At 39.1% G+C, this 12,217-nt stretch overlaps 1 protein-coding gene across 1 annotated transcript in view; it reads left to right on the top strand.

The window, feature by feature from the left end:
- NEB (nebulin) overlaps window positions 1-12,217 on the top strand; it is a 117,816-nt gene that overhangs the window by 43,398 nt on the left and 62,201 nt on the right. The window contains exons 53-69 of the mRNA XM_032190493.1: window positions 189-296; window positions 791-1,102; window positions 1,489-1,692; window positions 2,177-2,281; window positions 2,777-2,884; window positions 4,240-4,551; window positions 4,944-5,147; window positions 5,840-5,944; window positions 6,125-6,232; window positions 6,589-6,900; window positions 7,243-7,446; window positions 7,640-7,744; window positions 8,462-8,569; window positions 9,241-9,552; window positions 9,885-10,088; window positions 10,282-10,386; window positions 11,507-11,614. Coding sequence (XP_032046384.1) covers window positions 189-296; window positions 791-1,102; window positions 1,489-1,692; window positions 2,177-2,281; window positions 2,777-2,884; window positions 4,240-4,551; window positions 4,944-5,147; window positions 5,840-5,944; window positions 6,125-6,232; window positions 6,589-6,900; window positions 7,243-7,446; window positions 7,640-7,744; window positions 8,462-8,569; window positions 9,241-9,552; window positions 9,885-10,088; window positions 10,282-10,386; window positions 11,507-11,614 — 3,024 coding nt within the window. The remainder of the gene's footprint in view (window positions 1-188; window positions 297-790; window positions 1,103-1,488; window positions 1,693-2,176; window positions 2,282-2,776; window positions 2,885-4,239; window positions 4,552-4,943; window positions 5,148-5,839; window positions 5,945-6,124; window positions 6,233-6,588; window positions 6,901-7,242; window positions 7,447-7,639; window positions 7,745-8,461; window positions 8,570-9,240; window positions 9,553-9,884; window positions 10,089-10,281; window positions 10,387-11,506; window positions 11,615-12,217) is intronic.

Genomic DNA, 12,217 nt, shown 5'->3' with positions numbered 1-12,217 from the left:
TAACAAGGATCCTAATTCAATACAAATTCATATGAGCTACTGTTCAGGGGCTTTGATTTAAGAAAGATAAAGCTGGGTTAGAATAAATCTTAACTTTTTTTTAATCTACTCACAAGCAGTTTGTTTTGCACAGAATATAATATAAGGAATTCAGTTACACGAATCCTATTGTTTAATTCTTCATCTAGAAACTCTACAGACAAGCCATGGAAGAATCCAAAAAGAAAGGCTATGATCTGAGAAGTGATGCTATCCCCATTCAAGCTGCCAAAGCATCCAGGCAAATTGCTAGTGATGTAAGATATAAACTTTTTATTTCTTTGTGTGCTGATATCTGATCTCTACAACCTGAAAACTATCAGTTACATTCTGTAAAAGGCATTTCAATTAAACTCTAATCTCAAAATGTACATTTTTGGAAGTAAATTATATATGTATAAAGACTTCTTTGTAAAAACTATGGACAATATAATGCTGCTATCATGGTATTATTTTAATGTTTTGTTAATTAAATCTTTATATCGTATGTATAAATAGGGATTATTTCTCACTAATATTAGAGTGTTTTTTCAAAAAAAATAAATCTCACACTTCTCAATTTAGGGTTCTAATACAAATCATAGAAATTTAATCAGAGAATCCATGTTATTAGCCCCATAATTACTTTGAACGTATTTTGTTGGCTGTAGATTATAGAGAGTTTTGGAGACTTTGTTATTAGAAACATTTAAAATGAGTAACTGATTTTTATACGTAATATATAAACAAAATATTTTGATTTATATCTCAGTACAAGTATAAGGAAGGTTATCGCAAGCAGCTTGGCCACCACATTGGAGCACGAAACATAGAGGATGATCCCAAGATGATGTGGTCAATGCATGTAGCGAAGATCCAGAGTGACAGGGAGTACAAGAAAGCCTTTGAGAAGACAAAGACGCACTTCAGCAGCCCCGTGGACATGCTGGGTATCGTGTTGGCCAAGAAATGCCAAGGGTTGGTCAGCGATATTGATTACAAGCACTATCTGCACCAGTGGATCTGTCTGCCGGACCAGAATGATGTCATCCATGCTAAGAAAGCCTATGATTTGCAGAGTGATGCAAGTACCTTTTATTTCATTTTTGGGGAGGAATGTATTTGAAACATTACATAGGTGGTCCAGGGCATCAGATACTAATGTGGTAAAAACAACTTTCAAGACTTTAAATATTATTGAAAATGAGATTTCTAATAAGATATGTTCACTAGTTGACATTAAATGAAATTCTGTAGTTTGGCCTATTTATCATTTGCCTTTCTGTGAAGCTTGGGTAATGTTTTCACTCTGCATCTAGGTGAACTGCAGTGATATCAGCTAAGATTTTGTCTGAGCTTTTAGAAGTTTAATTAAAAATCTCTGAGTTTAATTAAAAATCTCTGATATCATGCACTACGTAAATTGCATTATTATTATTAGAATAACCTGTGTATTTTTTTTCCCAATAGAATTGCTACAAGTCTGACCTTGAATGGTTGCGGGGCATTGGTTGGGTCCCAATTGGTTCCTTGGATGTTGAAAAAGCCAAGAAGGCAGGAGAGATCTTGAGTGATAAATTATACCGTCAGCCTCCGGACACAATCAAATTTACTAGTGTTACTGATTCTCTAGAGATGGTCTTGGCGAAGCATAATGCAGAGACGATGAATAAGGTGAGTCTTGATCCAATTTGGTAACAACAGCACTCTCCAGCTAAACTCTGGAGATGGAAGACTTGAAATGCCATGATGACAAGTAATGCTGAAGTTCAGAGATGATGCTTTTTGATGCTTTTTTCAAATAGTGTGCTGTCCTTATTTCAATCAAAACTAACAGCCATGTAACAGTAGACTCAGCTCAAGATATTATACATATTCCATTTTAATCTTTTATTCAACATGTCTATGTAGTAAATAGTAGTAATGCACCGTCTTATTCATTTTTCTTAATTAATGAAGTTGCTTTCTAAGTGCTGAATTTCCTCAGGTAAGTTATTTTTACAAAGAGAATTTGTTATCTGTATCTGATTAAAAATATAAGCATATATTCATGCTGTTTCCTGTAATTTTACCTAATATCCTTTATGTTTTAGTTGGTTTATGAGTATTTAACTTATATTGTAAAGCGACAGTAATCTCTTCCTCTATTCTTTTTTAGCGTTTATACACTGAAGCATGGAATAAAGATAAGACCATGGTTCATGTCATGCCTGACACACCGGAAATCCTGCTAGCTAAACAAAACCAATTAAACTACAGTCATGTAAGTAAAATTGAAGAGCTCAGAGAAGTAGAATTTTGTCATCTCGTATTCTTACTTAATATTATAATATTGTCAAGTTCTGTAGTTCCACAAATGGTCAGCTATGCTGATAACATCAGAGTTGTCCTTTTCCTTGAATTTGCTTCCTAGGTATCTAACTCAGGCTTCTTAAATATGTTATCTACCATAAACTAGAAATAATTTCTATAGCAAAATATGGAAATAAATAATTTAAGTTTTAGAACATTCCTTTCTTTCTCATCCCTGGATGATTTCCAGTTCCTGAGTATCTACCATAAAATTACAAGATCTTTGAAATCTGTTGTCTTGTTTTTTTACCTTCTAGAGAAGATAGAGCTTTGTTCAAATATTTAAGCTGTTTGAACATTAACAACATTTTGGGGGAATTCAATTTGTTTTATTACACGGATGTGCTTAATTGAGGTGGGTAAATTACCTGATTTTTGAAACACAAATGTGTTTTTTTTCTCACAGAAAATGTACAAACTAGCTTTGGAGGAATCAAAGAAGAAGGGTCATGACATGCGTTATGATGCCATTCCTATTCAAGCTGCCAGAGCATCCAGAGAGATTGCCAGTGATGTAAGCAGTCTTTTCATCATGTCTGTATGGATTTGGTAAAGCAAAAAATCAGAATTTTTCGTGTACTGTTTTTTTCACGTAGTACCTTGAGTATAGAATAGATAATACTGAAATCAAATGATTCTACTGCATGTTCTATAGTACATGAAAGGGATAGCCAGTATTTTTATGCACAAGTTATATACCGCAGTAATAAATAGAGAAAATAATAGAAATAATAAATCTATGTCCACTATGACAGTTCCATTGATATCCATGGGTGTTGAAGTAGGATACTCAGTAAGGTGTATTATTCTATGCTGGAGTTACCAAATTTATTTCTGATTCAAAATAGGAAATACTTTAAAATTTCTTTTCCCAAATATAGTAATTATTAGTAATTACTAAATTAGTAAATCAATTCTAAAAGTTCTAACTTGTTTTTTTTTTGTTTTCCTTTGGAAAAAATATTTCTATTGGAATGTTGTCTTGAAAATCAAGATGTCTGAATACAAAAATGGAATAAAAAATATGCTATGACTATGACAATTTTCATTTAAGAGATGAGAAAACATCACTAACACAAAGAGCATAACATATTTAACATTGTTTTTCCATCAAGACTGATAATTAAACTGTTAGTGTAAAGACCAAGTCACTCTCTTTCTCAAGGCTTTGTGGTATAAACTTTTTTAATAAGTTAATCATTATATTCTAATCTTAACATTAAAAGAATGTGGAATATCAGACTTGTTAATAAGCACATGACATTCACTGTTTAGTTAATTGAATGTGTGATACCACAGTGTGGTTTAACCCCAGACAGCAGGGATCCATCATGCATAGTGGTTAATTGGGAAGATAATCGCCAGCACTCTGAATGTCTCTGCCTTCCTTCTTCTTTTCCCCAAGCTTTTATTGCTGGGCATGATATCATGTGGTAGGAATGACAGACCCTTTGGTCTGTTTGGGTCACCTTTCCTGGCTGTGCCCTCTCCTAACTGCTGGTGTGCCCCCAGCCCACAGCCTCCTCACTGGCTAGGCAGTATGAGAAGCTGAAGAGTCTTGGACTCAGTGTAGGCACTGCTCAGCAACAGCTAAAACATCAGCGTGTTATCAACACTATTTTCATCATAAATCCCAAACACAGCATCGTACAGGCCACTATGAAGAAAATTAACTGTATCCCAGCCAAAAACAGGACATATAACTGTATCAAATTCAGAGATAATAATACCAGTAATAATTCTTTTTAATGTGAAAATTAATGAAACAGTAGAAAGGTCTAAATCAAACAAAAATACTACTGATGATGTTAAACTGTGTGTATCATTTATAAATTGATAATTATACCATATGAATATATTTCATTTCAGTACAAGTACAAGGAAGGTTATCGCAAGCAGCTTGGCCACCACATTGGAGCGCGAAACATAGAGGATGATCCCAAGATGATGTGGTCGATGCACGTAGCGAAGATCCAGAGTGACAGGGAGTACAAGAAAGCCTTTGAGAAAACAAAGACACACTTCAGCAGCCCCGTGGACATGCTGGGTATCGTGTTGGCCAAGAAATGCCAAGGGTTGGTCAGCGATATTGATTACAAGCACTATCTGCACCAGTGGATCTGTCTGCCGGACCAGAATGATGTCATCCATGCTAAGAAGGCCTATGATCTGCAGAGTGATGTGAGTAAATTGTTAGATTTGTATTACATAATTAAATGTACTTGGTTTTGTGCAAAATGCTTTTTTTAAAGATATAATATGCCTTAGTTGCTTGCATCAGACATGTTCATAGAGGTGAAATGTTTAATACATTATTATCAAACATATATTTAATTCCATTTTCCCTGTCCTTAACCTGAGGTACAATTTCTTTGTAACACATCTTCAATAACTCCCTTTTTGCTATTTAAAAATTCTCTTACTCTTTCTTCAAAAATTAAAGTTGTTTTCAAAACCATATGCTGTTACTATGCAAAAATATATAAAATTCATTGTATAAAATAAGATATTATTTACAGATATTTTGATATTGTACACACTTGCATTTATGATGAACTTTCAAAATTTTTCAGGCCGTTTACAAATCTGACTTGGAATGGCTTAGAGGTATTGGATGGGTTCCTATTGGTTCCCTGGACGTTGAGAAAGCTAAGAAAGCTGGAGAAATCCTGAGTGAAAGGAAGTATCGTCAACCAGCAGACCAAATTAAATTTACTAGTGTGACAGATTCTTTGGCTATGGTCTTAGCCAAGCAAAATGCTGAGATAATGAACAAGGTGAGTTGTTTTGTTTTGTTTTCCCTTAAAAACACTGGCATTATTAGCTGATAGAATTTATTCATAAGGTGAAATGCAAAGTAAAACTGTACAGATTTGCTATGGACTTAGAGAAGATGAATGCCCCAATTCAGCCTTTGCATAGGAAAAGGGTATTCTATCTTGGGTATCAGTCTGAACTAAACACTTAAGTGAAGTTTTTCTGGTCATTTTTACTACATCACGTATTTTTCAAGAGCAATACTAAGGATTTGGTTGAATTTCTCTCTTTTTCCTATCCCATCTAAATTACTATAGTAAATGGTTGTTTGGTATACTTTTTTTATTCTGTTAAAGCTACTTCACTATGCAAAACACATCTCTGACAGAACAAAGTAAATATCTTCACAGTTCTTAGACAACACTGTGAAATCTGCTGAGACAAGGTTCTGGCATGGTGTTAGGGTACTTACAGAGCTAATGGTGCCATGAACATACTATAAAAAAAAGCTTACTTGAATTACACCAGAAGAGTGTAAAATACTTTCTTTGGACAAGTATATTAGTTTGGTTGTATAGATTTGGCTCTGCCTCAAGATTTCTTTTATTTTATATCATTGATATATTTTTGATAAATAATGTTTTCAAGTTTGCAGTCTTCTCATTGTTGCTTAGTTAAACTTCTTAATGGAATCTGTTTTTCTCTCTCCTAGCGTTTATATACAGAAGCCTGGGAGGCAGACAAAACATCAATTCACGTCATGCCTGACACTCCAACAATTTTATTAGCAAAGGCCAATGCAGCTAATGTTAGCCATGTAAGAATATTTAAACGTATAATAAATTAACGTAAAATTGGTAAATTAAGTAAAGCTTTCCTTAAACATGCAGTTCTTTTAAAATATGCTTTCACTAGAATGTTTAAAAAGTATATAAAGTGTAGAAGTTCCATCTTTATGAATACTAAGAAACCATTTTCTGTCCTTTTTTGTGTGTAGAAACTTTATATACAAGCCTGGGAAGATGCCAAAAAGAAGGGTTATGACCTGAGAGCTGATGCAATTCCAATCCGAAGTGCAAAGGCATCAAGAGATATCGCGAGTGATGTATGTTCTTCTTTTACTGTCATTTAATCAGTTAATTTGTGAAATAGGAATCAAGTAAAAATCTAAAACTGACATGAAAAATCACGGTATAATAGATTGATATAAAATGACTACCAAGATAAAATTTGGTGCAGGAGTATAATGTGCAATAATTTTCAAAAGGAAAATTCTACAGCAATTCTTTACATAAAAATATGTTAGAAAGTCATACACCAGTAAGAATTTAGTAAAATAGATGCAAGAACACATTATGCATTTCTAAAATCTAAATGAATATATTTCAGAGCACTTAAAAGAAAATAACTCATGACCAGTAGCAAAATATTTCTTATTATACTTCTTTTAACATTTCTCAGTACAAGTACAAAGAAGCTCATGAGAAGCAGAAAGGCCACTACATTGGGTGCAAGACAGCCCAGGAAGATCCCAAGCTGTCATTGGCTGCGCGTGCCATGTTGCTGCAGAATGACCGCATTTACAGGAAGGGATACCATGATTCGAAGACTCAGATCCACCTGCCCGTTGATGCACTGTCAGTGCAGGCAGCCAAGGAGTGCCAGGCGCTGGTCAGCGATATCGACTACCGCCACTACCTGCACCAGTGGACCTGTCTGCCTGACCAGAATGACGTGATCCACGCCAGGAAAGCCTACGACCTGCAGAGTGATGTGAGTGGCAATAACTGATGAAAATCTTTCAGTCAACTGTGTGGACAACGTTTGTGACTGTTCCAATATCCTGTCAAGGATGTGTTTGTGAAGAAGCAGTCAGTCGTGGTAGGGTTTATTGAATTTGTGTGGAGGAGCCTGCATGCTAAATGATGGCTACTTGTGCTGCTGTGCAAAGCAACCAAAAGCCATGAGTAGGAAGGGATTGGTTTCCTGCAGTCCCAGCGCTGACTGCTGATGTGTGACTGTTGGAGGAGGAGCTTGGGGAAAGCCTTGTGCTTGGGGAAGCTGTGTGCACTTAGAGTTGTCTCTGCATTGGGGTAACCCATGGTTTATTTGTAGAACGTGTACAAGTCGGACCTGGAGTGGTTGCGAGGCATTGGCTGGCTGACAGAAGGTTCCGTGGATGTGGTTAAAGCAAAGAAAGCCCAGGAAATCCTGAACGACAGGCTGTACCGCACACGTCCGGATGAGTTGAAGTTCACCAGCATAACTGACGCGCCAGATGTCGTGCAGGCCAAGATCAATGCTTTGCAGCTCAGTGATGTAAGCTCACCTTTTGCTTACCTTTCATTTGTGCAATGACATTTCTGAGTGTCAGAGACTGCAGATTGTATCGTGAGAACATTTAATTTGAAACCAATGTGAACCAACATTACCAAAGAATTCTCTTGAGTGTGTTTTTTTTCCCCAGTGTTCATACCCCAGTGAAATGTCATTATGCTTCCTTTCTCCTTAGCGTCTGTACCGTGAGGCCTGGGATAAAGATAAGACGCAGGTGTCCGTACCTTCTGATACTCCTGTAATGCTGCAATCCAAAGTCAATGCTCAGAACATCAGCAACGTAAGAACCCACACCGTTATGTGTGCAAAGTGTTATGAACTTAATGCTGTGCCTACTTAGAGTCTTAGAGTTTTTGGCCTAACCTCTTTTAGATTTTGCCCTAATGTTTGGCATCCACTAATGCTGTTCTCTGGTGTGGTTGTATCGTAGTCCGTAGATTGCATTAAGGCAGAGTGTATTGTTAATGAGTGAGCATGCACTGCTGATGTACCCACTGGTCCTCAAGGAAGAATGATCTTTATCTAGAATTGGTGTTATTATAATTTCTCACAGTCTGTGTGAATGTGAAAGTGATGGAACTGCCTGTGTGGAACATTTCTGTACATGCATTTTTTCCTAAACTCTTCAGATTCCTGAGGGTGGGACTCATTGAGTCACCTGTATTGCTTGATAGGCTGTGTTTGTGAGCAAAATTAAAAGTTCAGCATGTAATTATGCAGGACTTATCTGGTCCAACCACCCCCCTCAGTGGGGGCGTTGTGATGTGTTTTCAGAAATGTGCTAGCTGTGTCTTTGTGTTTTGGGTTTTGCACTAGATTTAACTTTGAATCATGAGTTTTCTGACAAGACACTTGTGGGGAATATTACTGCAGCTTGCCGGTTACAGGGAACAAACAAAGCACCCAAATGGTTAAGAGCAAAAGAGTGATTATTAAGAAAGTCCTTGCCATCACAATCTTGACTGGAAGTAACATGAGTGTTTAATCTTCTTTGCAGAAACATTATCAGAAGGCCTGGGATGAGGCCAAGGCAAAAAGCTATGACATAAGAGCTGATGCCATTCCCATCAAACACGCCAAGGCTTCCAGAGACATCGCTAGTGAGGTACTGTCTTCTTTTTATGTGGTTGCTGTGTCTTGTCTCTTCCTGAATCCTGCTTGGCTGAACTGGGTGAATGTTTCTAGCATTTCAGCTAGAAGCGGAGTAGGGTTTTATGCCCCTGTGTTATTTTAAACCCCTTTCTGAGTGCTTCTTTCTTCTACAGCTTGAGGCTGCCTGTTGGTAAGTGCATAGGAGGCTGTGTGATAAGTTTGTGAGATTGCAAGGAGGGCTACAAAGCAAAGTGTTAATATACAGACACCAAGAAACAATTTAAAACTGCTTTTGGCAGTAGCTACAGATGTGGCTGCTGCTGGATACTTGCAGTACCTTTAATCACCACCACCAAACACTTTAAGGAGAAAGCTGTGGAATGTGGCTGGCACTCAGAGTGGTCTTGCAGAGACCACTTCTTGCAGTTTTCCTCTTCAGTACCATTTTCCATTGCTTCTGAGCATTAAGAAAAGCCAGATGAATTTTTGCATGCCTTGAGGAACAGCATTTTTGGATGCTAGATGGATTGCCCTTTGAGTGACCTGGAGGTTTCTTTGCATTGAGGCAATACTTCTGGATAGTGCGTCACAGGGTTGGCAGCATAGGAAGATGAAGGCCTTTGTTAGTCAGTAGCATTCAGGTCAGAAAGGTGAGGTTGCTTACTCTCTTTTGATGTTTTTCAGTACAAGTATAAAGAAGCTCATGAGAAGCAGAAAGGCCACTACATTGGGTGCAAGACAGCCCAGGAGGATCCCAAACTGTCCTTGGCTGCGCGTGCCATGTTGCTGCAGAACGACCGCATTTACAGGAAGGCATACCACGATTCAAAGACCCAGGTCCACCTGCCCGTTGATGCGTTGTCAGTGCAGGCAGCCAAGGAGTGCCAGGCGCTGGTCAGCGATATCGACTACCGCCACTACCTGCACCAGTGGACCTGTCTGCCTGACCAGAATGATGTGATCCACGCCAGGAAAGCCTACGACCTGCAGAGTGATGTGAGTGGTGAAAATCCTTCTGTCAAATGTGTGGGCAACGTTTGTGAGAGTGCCAATATCCTGTCAAGGATGTGTTTGTGAAGAAGCAGTCAGTCCTGGTAAGGTTTATTGAATTTGTGTGGATGAGCCTGCATGTTAAATGATGGCTACTTGTGCTGCTGTGCAAAGCAACCAAAAGCCATGAGTAGGAAGGGATTGGTTTCCTGCAGTCCCAGCGCTGACTGCTGATGTGTGACTGTTGGAGAAGGAGCTTGGGGAAAGCCTTGTGCTTGGGGAAGCTGTGTGCTCTTAGAGTTGTCTCTGCATTGGGGTAACCCATGGTTTATTTGTAGAACGTGTACAAGTCGGACCTGGAGTGGTTGCGAGGCATTGGCTGGCTGACAGAAGGTTCCGTGGATGTGGTTAAAGCAAAGAAAGCCCAGGAAATCCTGAACGACAGGCTGTACCGCACACGTCCGGATGAGTTGAAGTTCACCAGCATAACTGACGCGCCAGATGTCGTGCAGGCCAAGATCAATGCTTTGCAGCTCAGTGATGTAAGCTCACCTTTTGCTTACCTTTCATTTGTGCAATGACATTTCTGAGTGTCAGAGACTGCAGATTGTATCGTGAGAACATTTAATTTGAAACCAATGTGAACCAACATTACCAAAGAATTCTCTTGAGTGTGTTTTTTTTCCCCAGTGTTCATACCCCAGTGAAATGTCATTATGCTTCCTTTCTCCTTAGCATCTGTACCGTGAGGCCTGGGATAAAGATAAGACGCAGGTGTCCGTACCTTCTGATACTCCTGTAATGCTGCAATCCAAAGTCAATGCTCAGAACATCAGCAACGTAAGAACCCACACCGTTATGTGTGCAAAGTGTTATGAACTTAATGCTGTGCCTACTTAGAGTCTTAGAGTTTTTTCCCTGAGCTCTTTTAGATTTTGCCCTAAAGAGTGGCAGCTACTAACACTGTTCTTCATTGTTGTTTTATCATAAACCATAGACTGTGTCTAAGAGCTGTCTAGGCAGAGTGTATTGTTAATGAACAAGTGTGCACTGATAGTGTACCCACTGGTCCTTAAGCAAGAAGGATCTTGATCTAGAATTGGTGACAAATTGGCAAATATTTTCCATGGGGTTGTTGAAGGAGCCTACAGACTCGTCAGGCCTGGGATGTTTTGCAGATATGTATTGATTAACCCCCTATTTTTATGGAACTAACCCTGGAGATCCTGTAAAACTGGAAGCAATTTCCCATTTTGCATTTTCAGCAGGAATTAATTGGCAGGGAATTTTTGCCTAGAAACTGCATTCACTCCCAGACATTCCTGATGTCATAAAATCACAGAATCATTAAGGTTGGAAAAGTCCTCCAAGCTCATCTGGTCCAACCACCGCCCTACCACCAATGTCACCCACTAAACCGTGTCCCCAGGTACCATGTCCAACCTTTCCTTGAACACCCTCTGGGATGGTGATGCCACCACCTCCCTGGGCAGCCCGTCCCAGTTCCTGACTGCTCATTCTGAGATGAAATACCTCCTTCTTTCTAACCTCAACCTCCACTGGTGCTGCTTGAGGCCGTTTCCTCTAGTCCTATTGTTAGTTATCTCTGAGAACAGACTGACACTCAGCTCCCCACAGCTTTCTTTCAGGCAGTTGCAGAGAACAATAAGGTCTCTCGTGAACCTCATCTACCCCAGACTAAGAAGTCCCAGTTCTCTCAGCTGCTCGTCATAAGACTTGTGTTCCAGACCCTTCAAAAGCTTTGTAGCCATTCTCTGAACAAATTTCAGGGCCTTGATGTCAAACATATGCAAAGTACTGTTCAGAAGTACCCAATAAGATTGCCAAACTGCTCAGGAGCACCCAAGCAGTTAGGCACAAGAGAGGTAGTTATTAAGAAAGTCCTTGCTATCACCGAGTCTTGTCTGGAATTAACATAAGTGTTTAATTTTCTTTGCAGAAACATTATCAGAAGGCCTGGGATGAGGCCAAGGCAAAAAGCTATGACATAAGAGCTGATGCCATTCCCATCAAACATGCCAAGGCTTCCAGAGACATCGCTAGTGAGGTACCATCTTCTTTTCATGTGTTCACTGTGTCTTGTATCTTCCTGCATCCTGCTTGGCTGAACTGGGTAAACGGTTCTAGCATTTCAGCTAGAAGCAGAGTAGGGTTTTATGCCCCTGTGTTATTTTAAACCCCTTTATGAGTGCTTTTCTTCTACAGCTTGAGGCTGCCTGTTGGTAAATGCTCTGCACGTAGGATGCCGTGTGATATGTTTGTGAGATTGCAAGGAGGGCTACAAAGCAAAGTGTTAATATACAGACACCAAGAAACAATTTAAAACTGCTTTTGGCAGTAGCTACAGATGTGGCTGCTGCTGGATACTTGCAGTACCTTTAATCACCACCACCAAACACTTTAAGGAGAAAGCTGTGGAATGTGGCAGGCACTCAGAGCAGTCTTACAAATCAAGACAGATTACCTCTTCAGTACCATTTTCCATTGCTTCTGAACATTAAGAAAAACCAGATGAATTTTTGTATACCTTGAGGAACACCATTTTAGGACTCTTGAAGGATTGCCCTGTGAGTGGCCTGGAGCTTTGTCTTTACTGAGGCAATACCTCTGGGAATTTTATTACAGGGTTGGCAGCTTAGGAAGATGAAGG

This window comes from Aythya fuligula, chromosome 6 (genome assembly GCF_009819795.1).
Source record: "Aythya fuligula isolate bAytFul2 chromosome 6, bAytFul2.pri, whole genome shotgun sequence".
Taxonomy (NCBI): domain Eukaryota; kingdom Metazoa; phylum Chordata; class Aves; order Anseriformes; family Anatidae; genus Aythya; species Aythya fuligula.
This window is presented reverse-complemented; position numbering and strand designations above follow the sequence as displayed.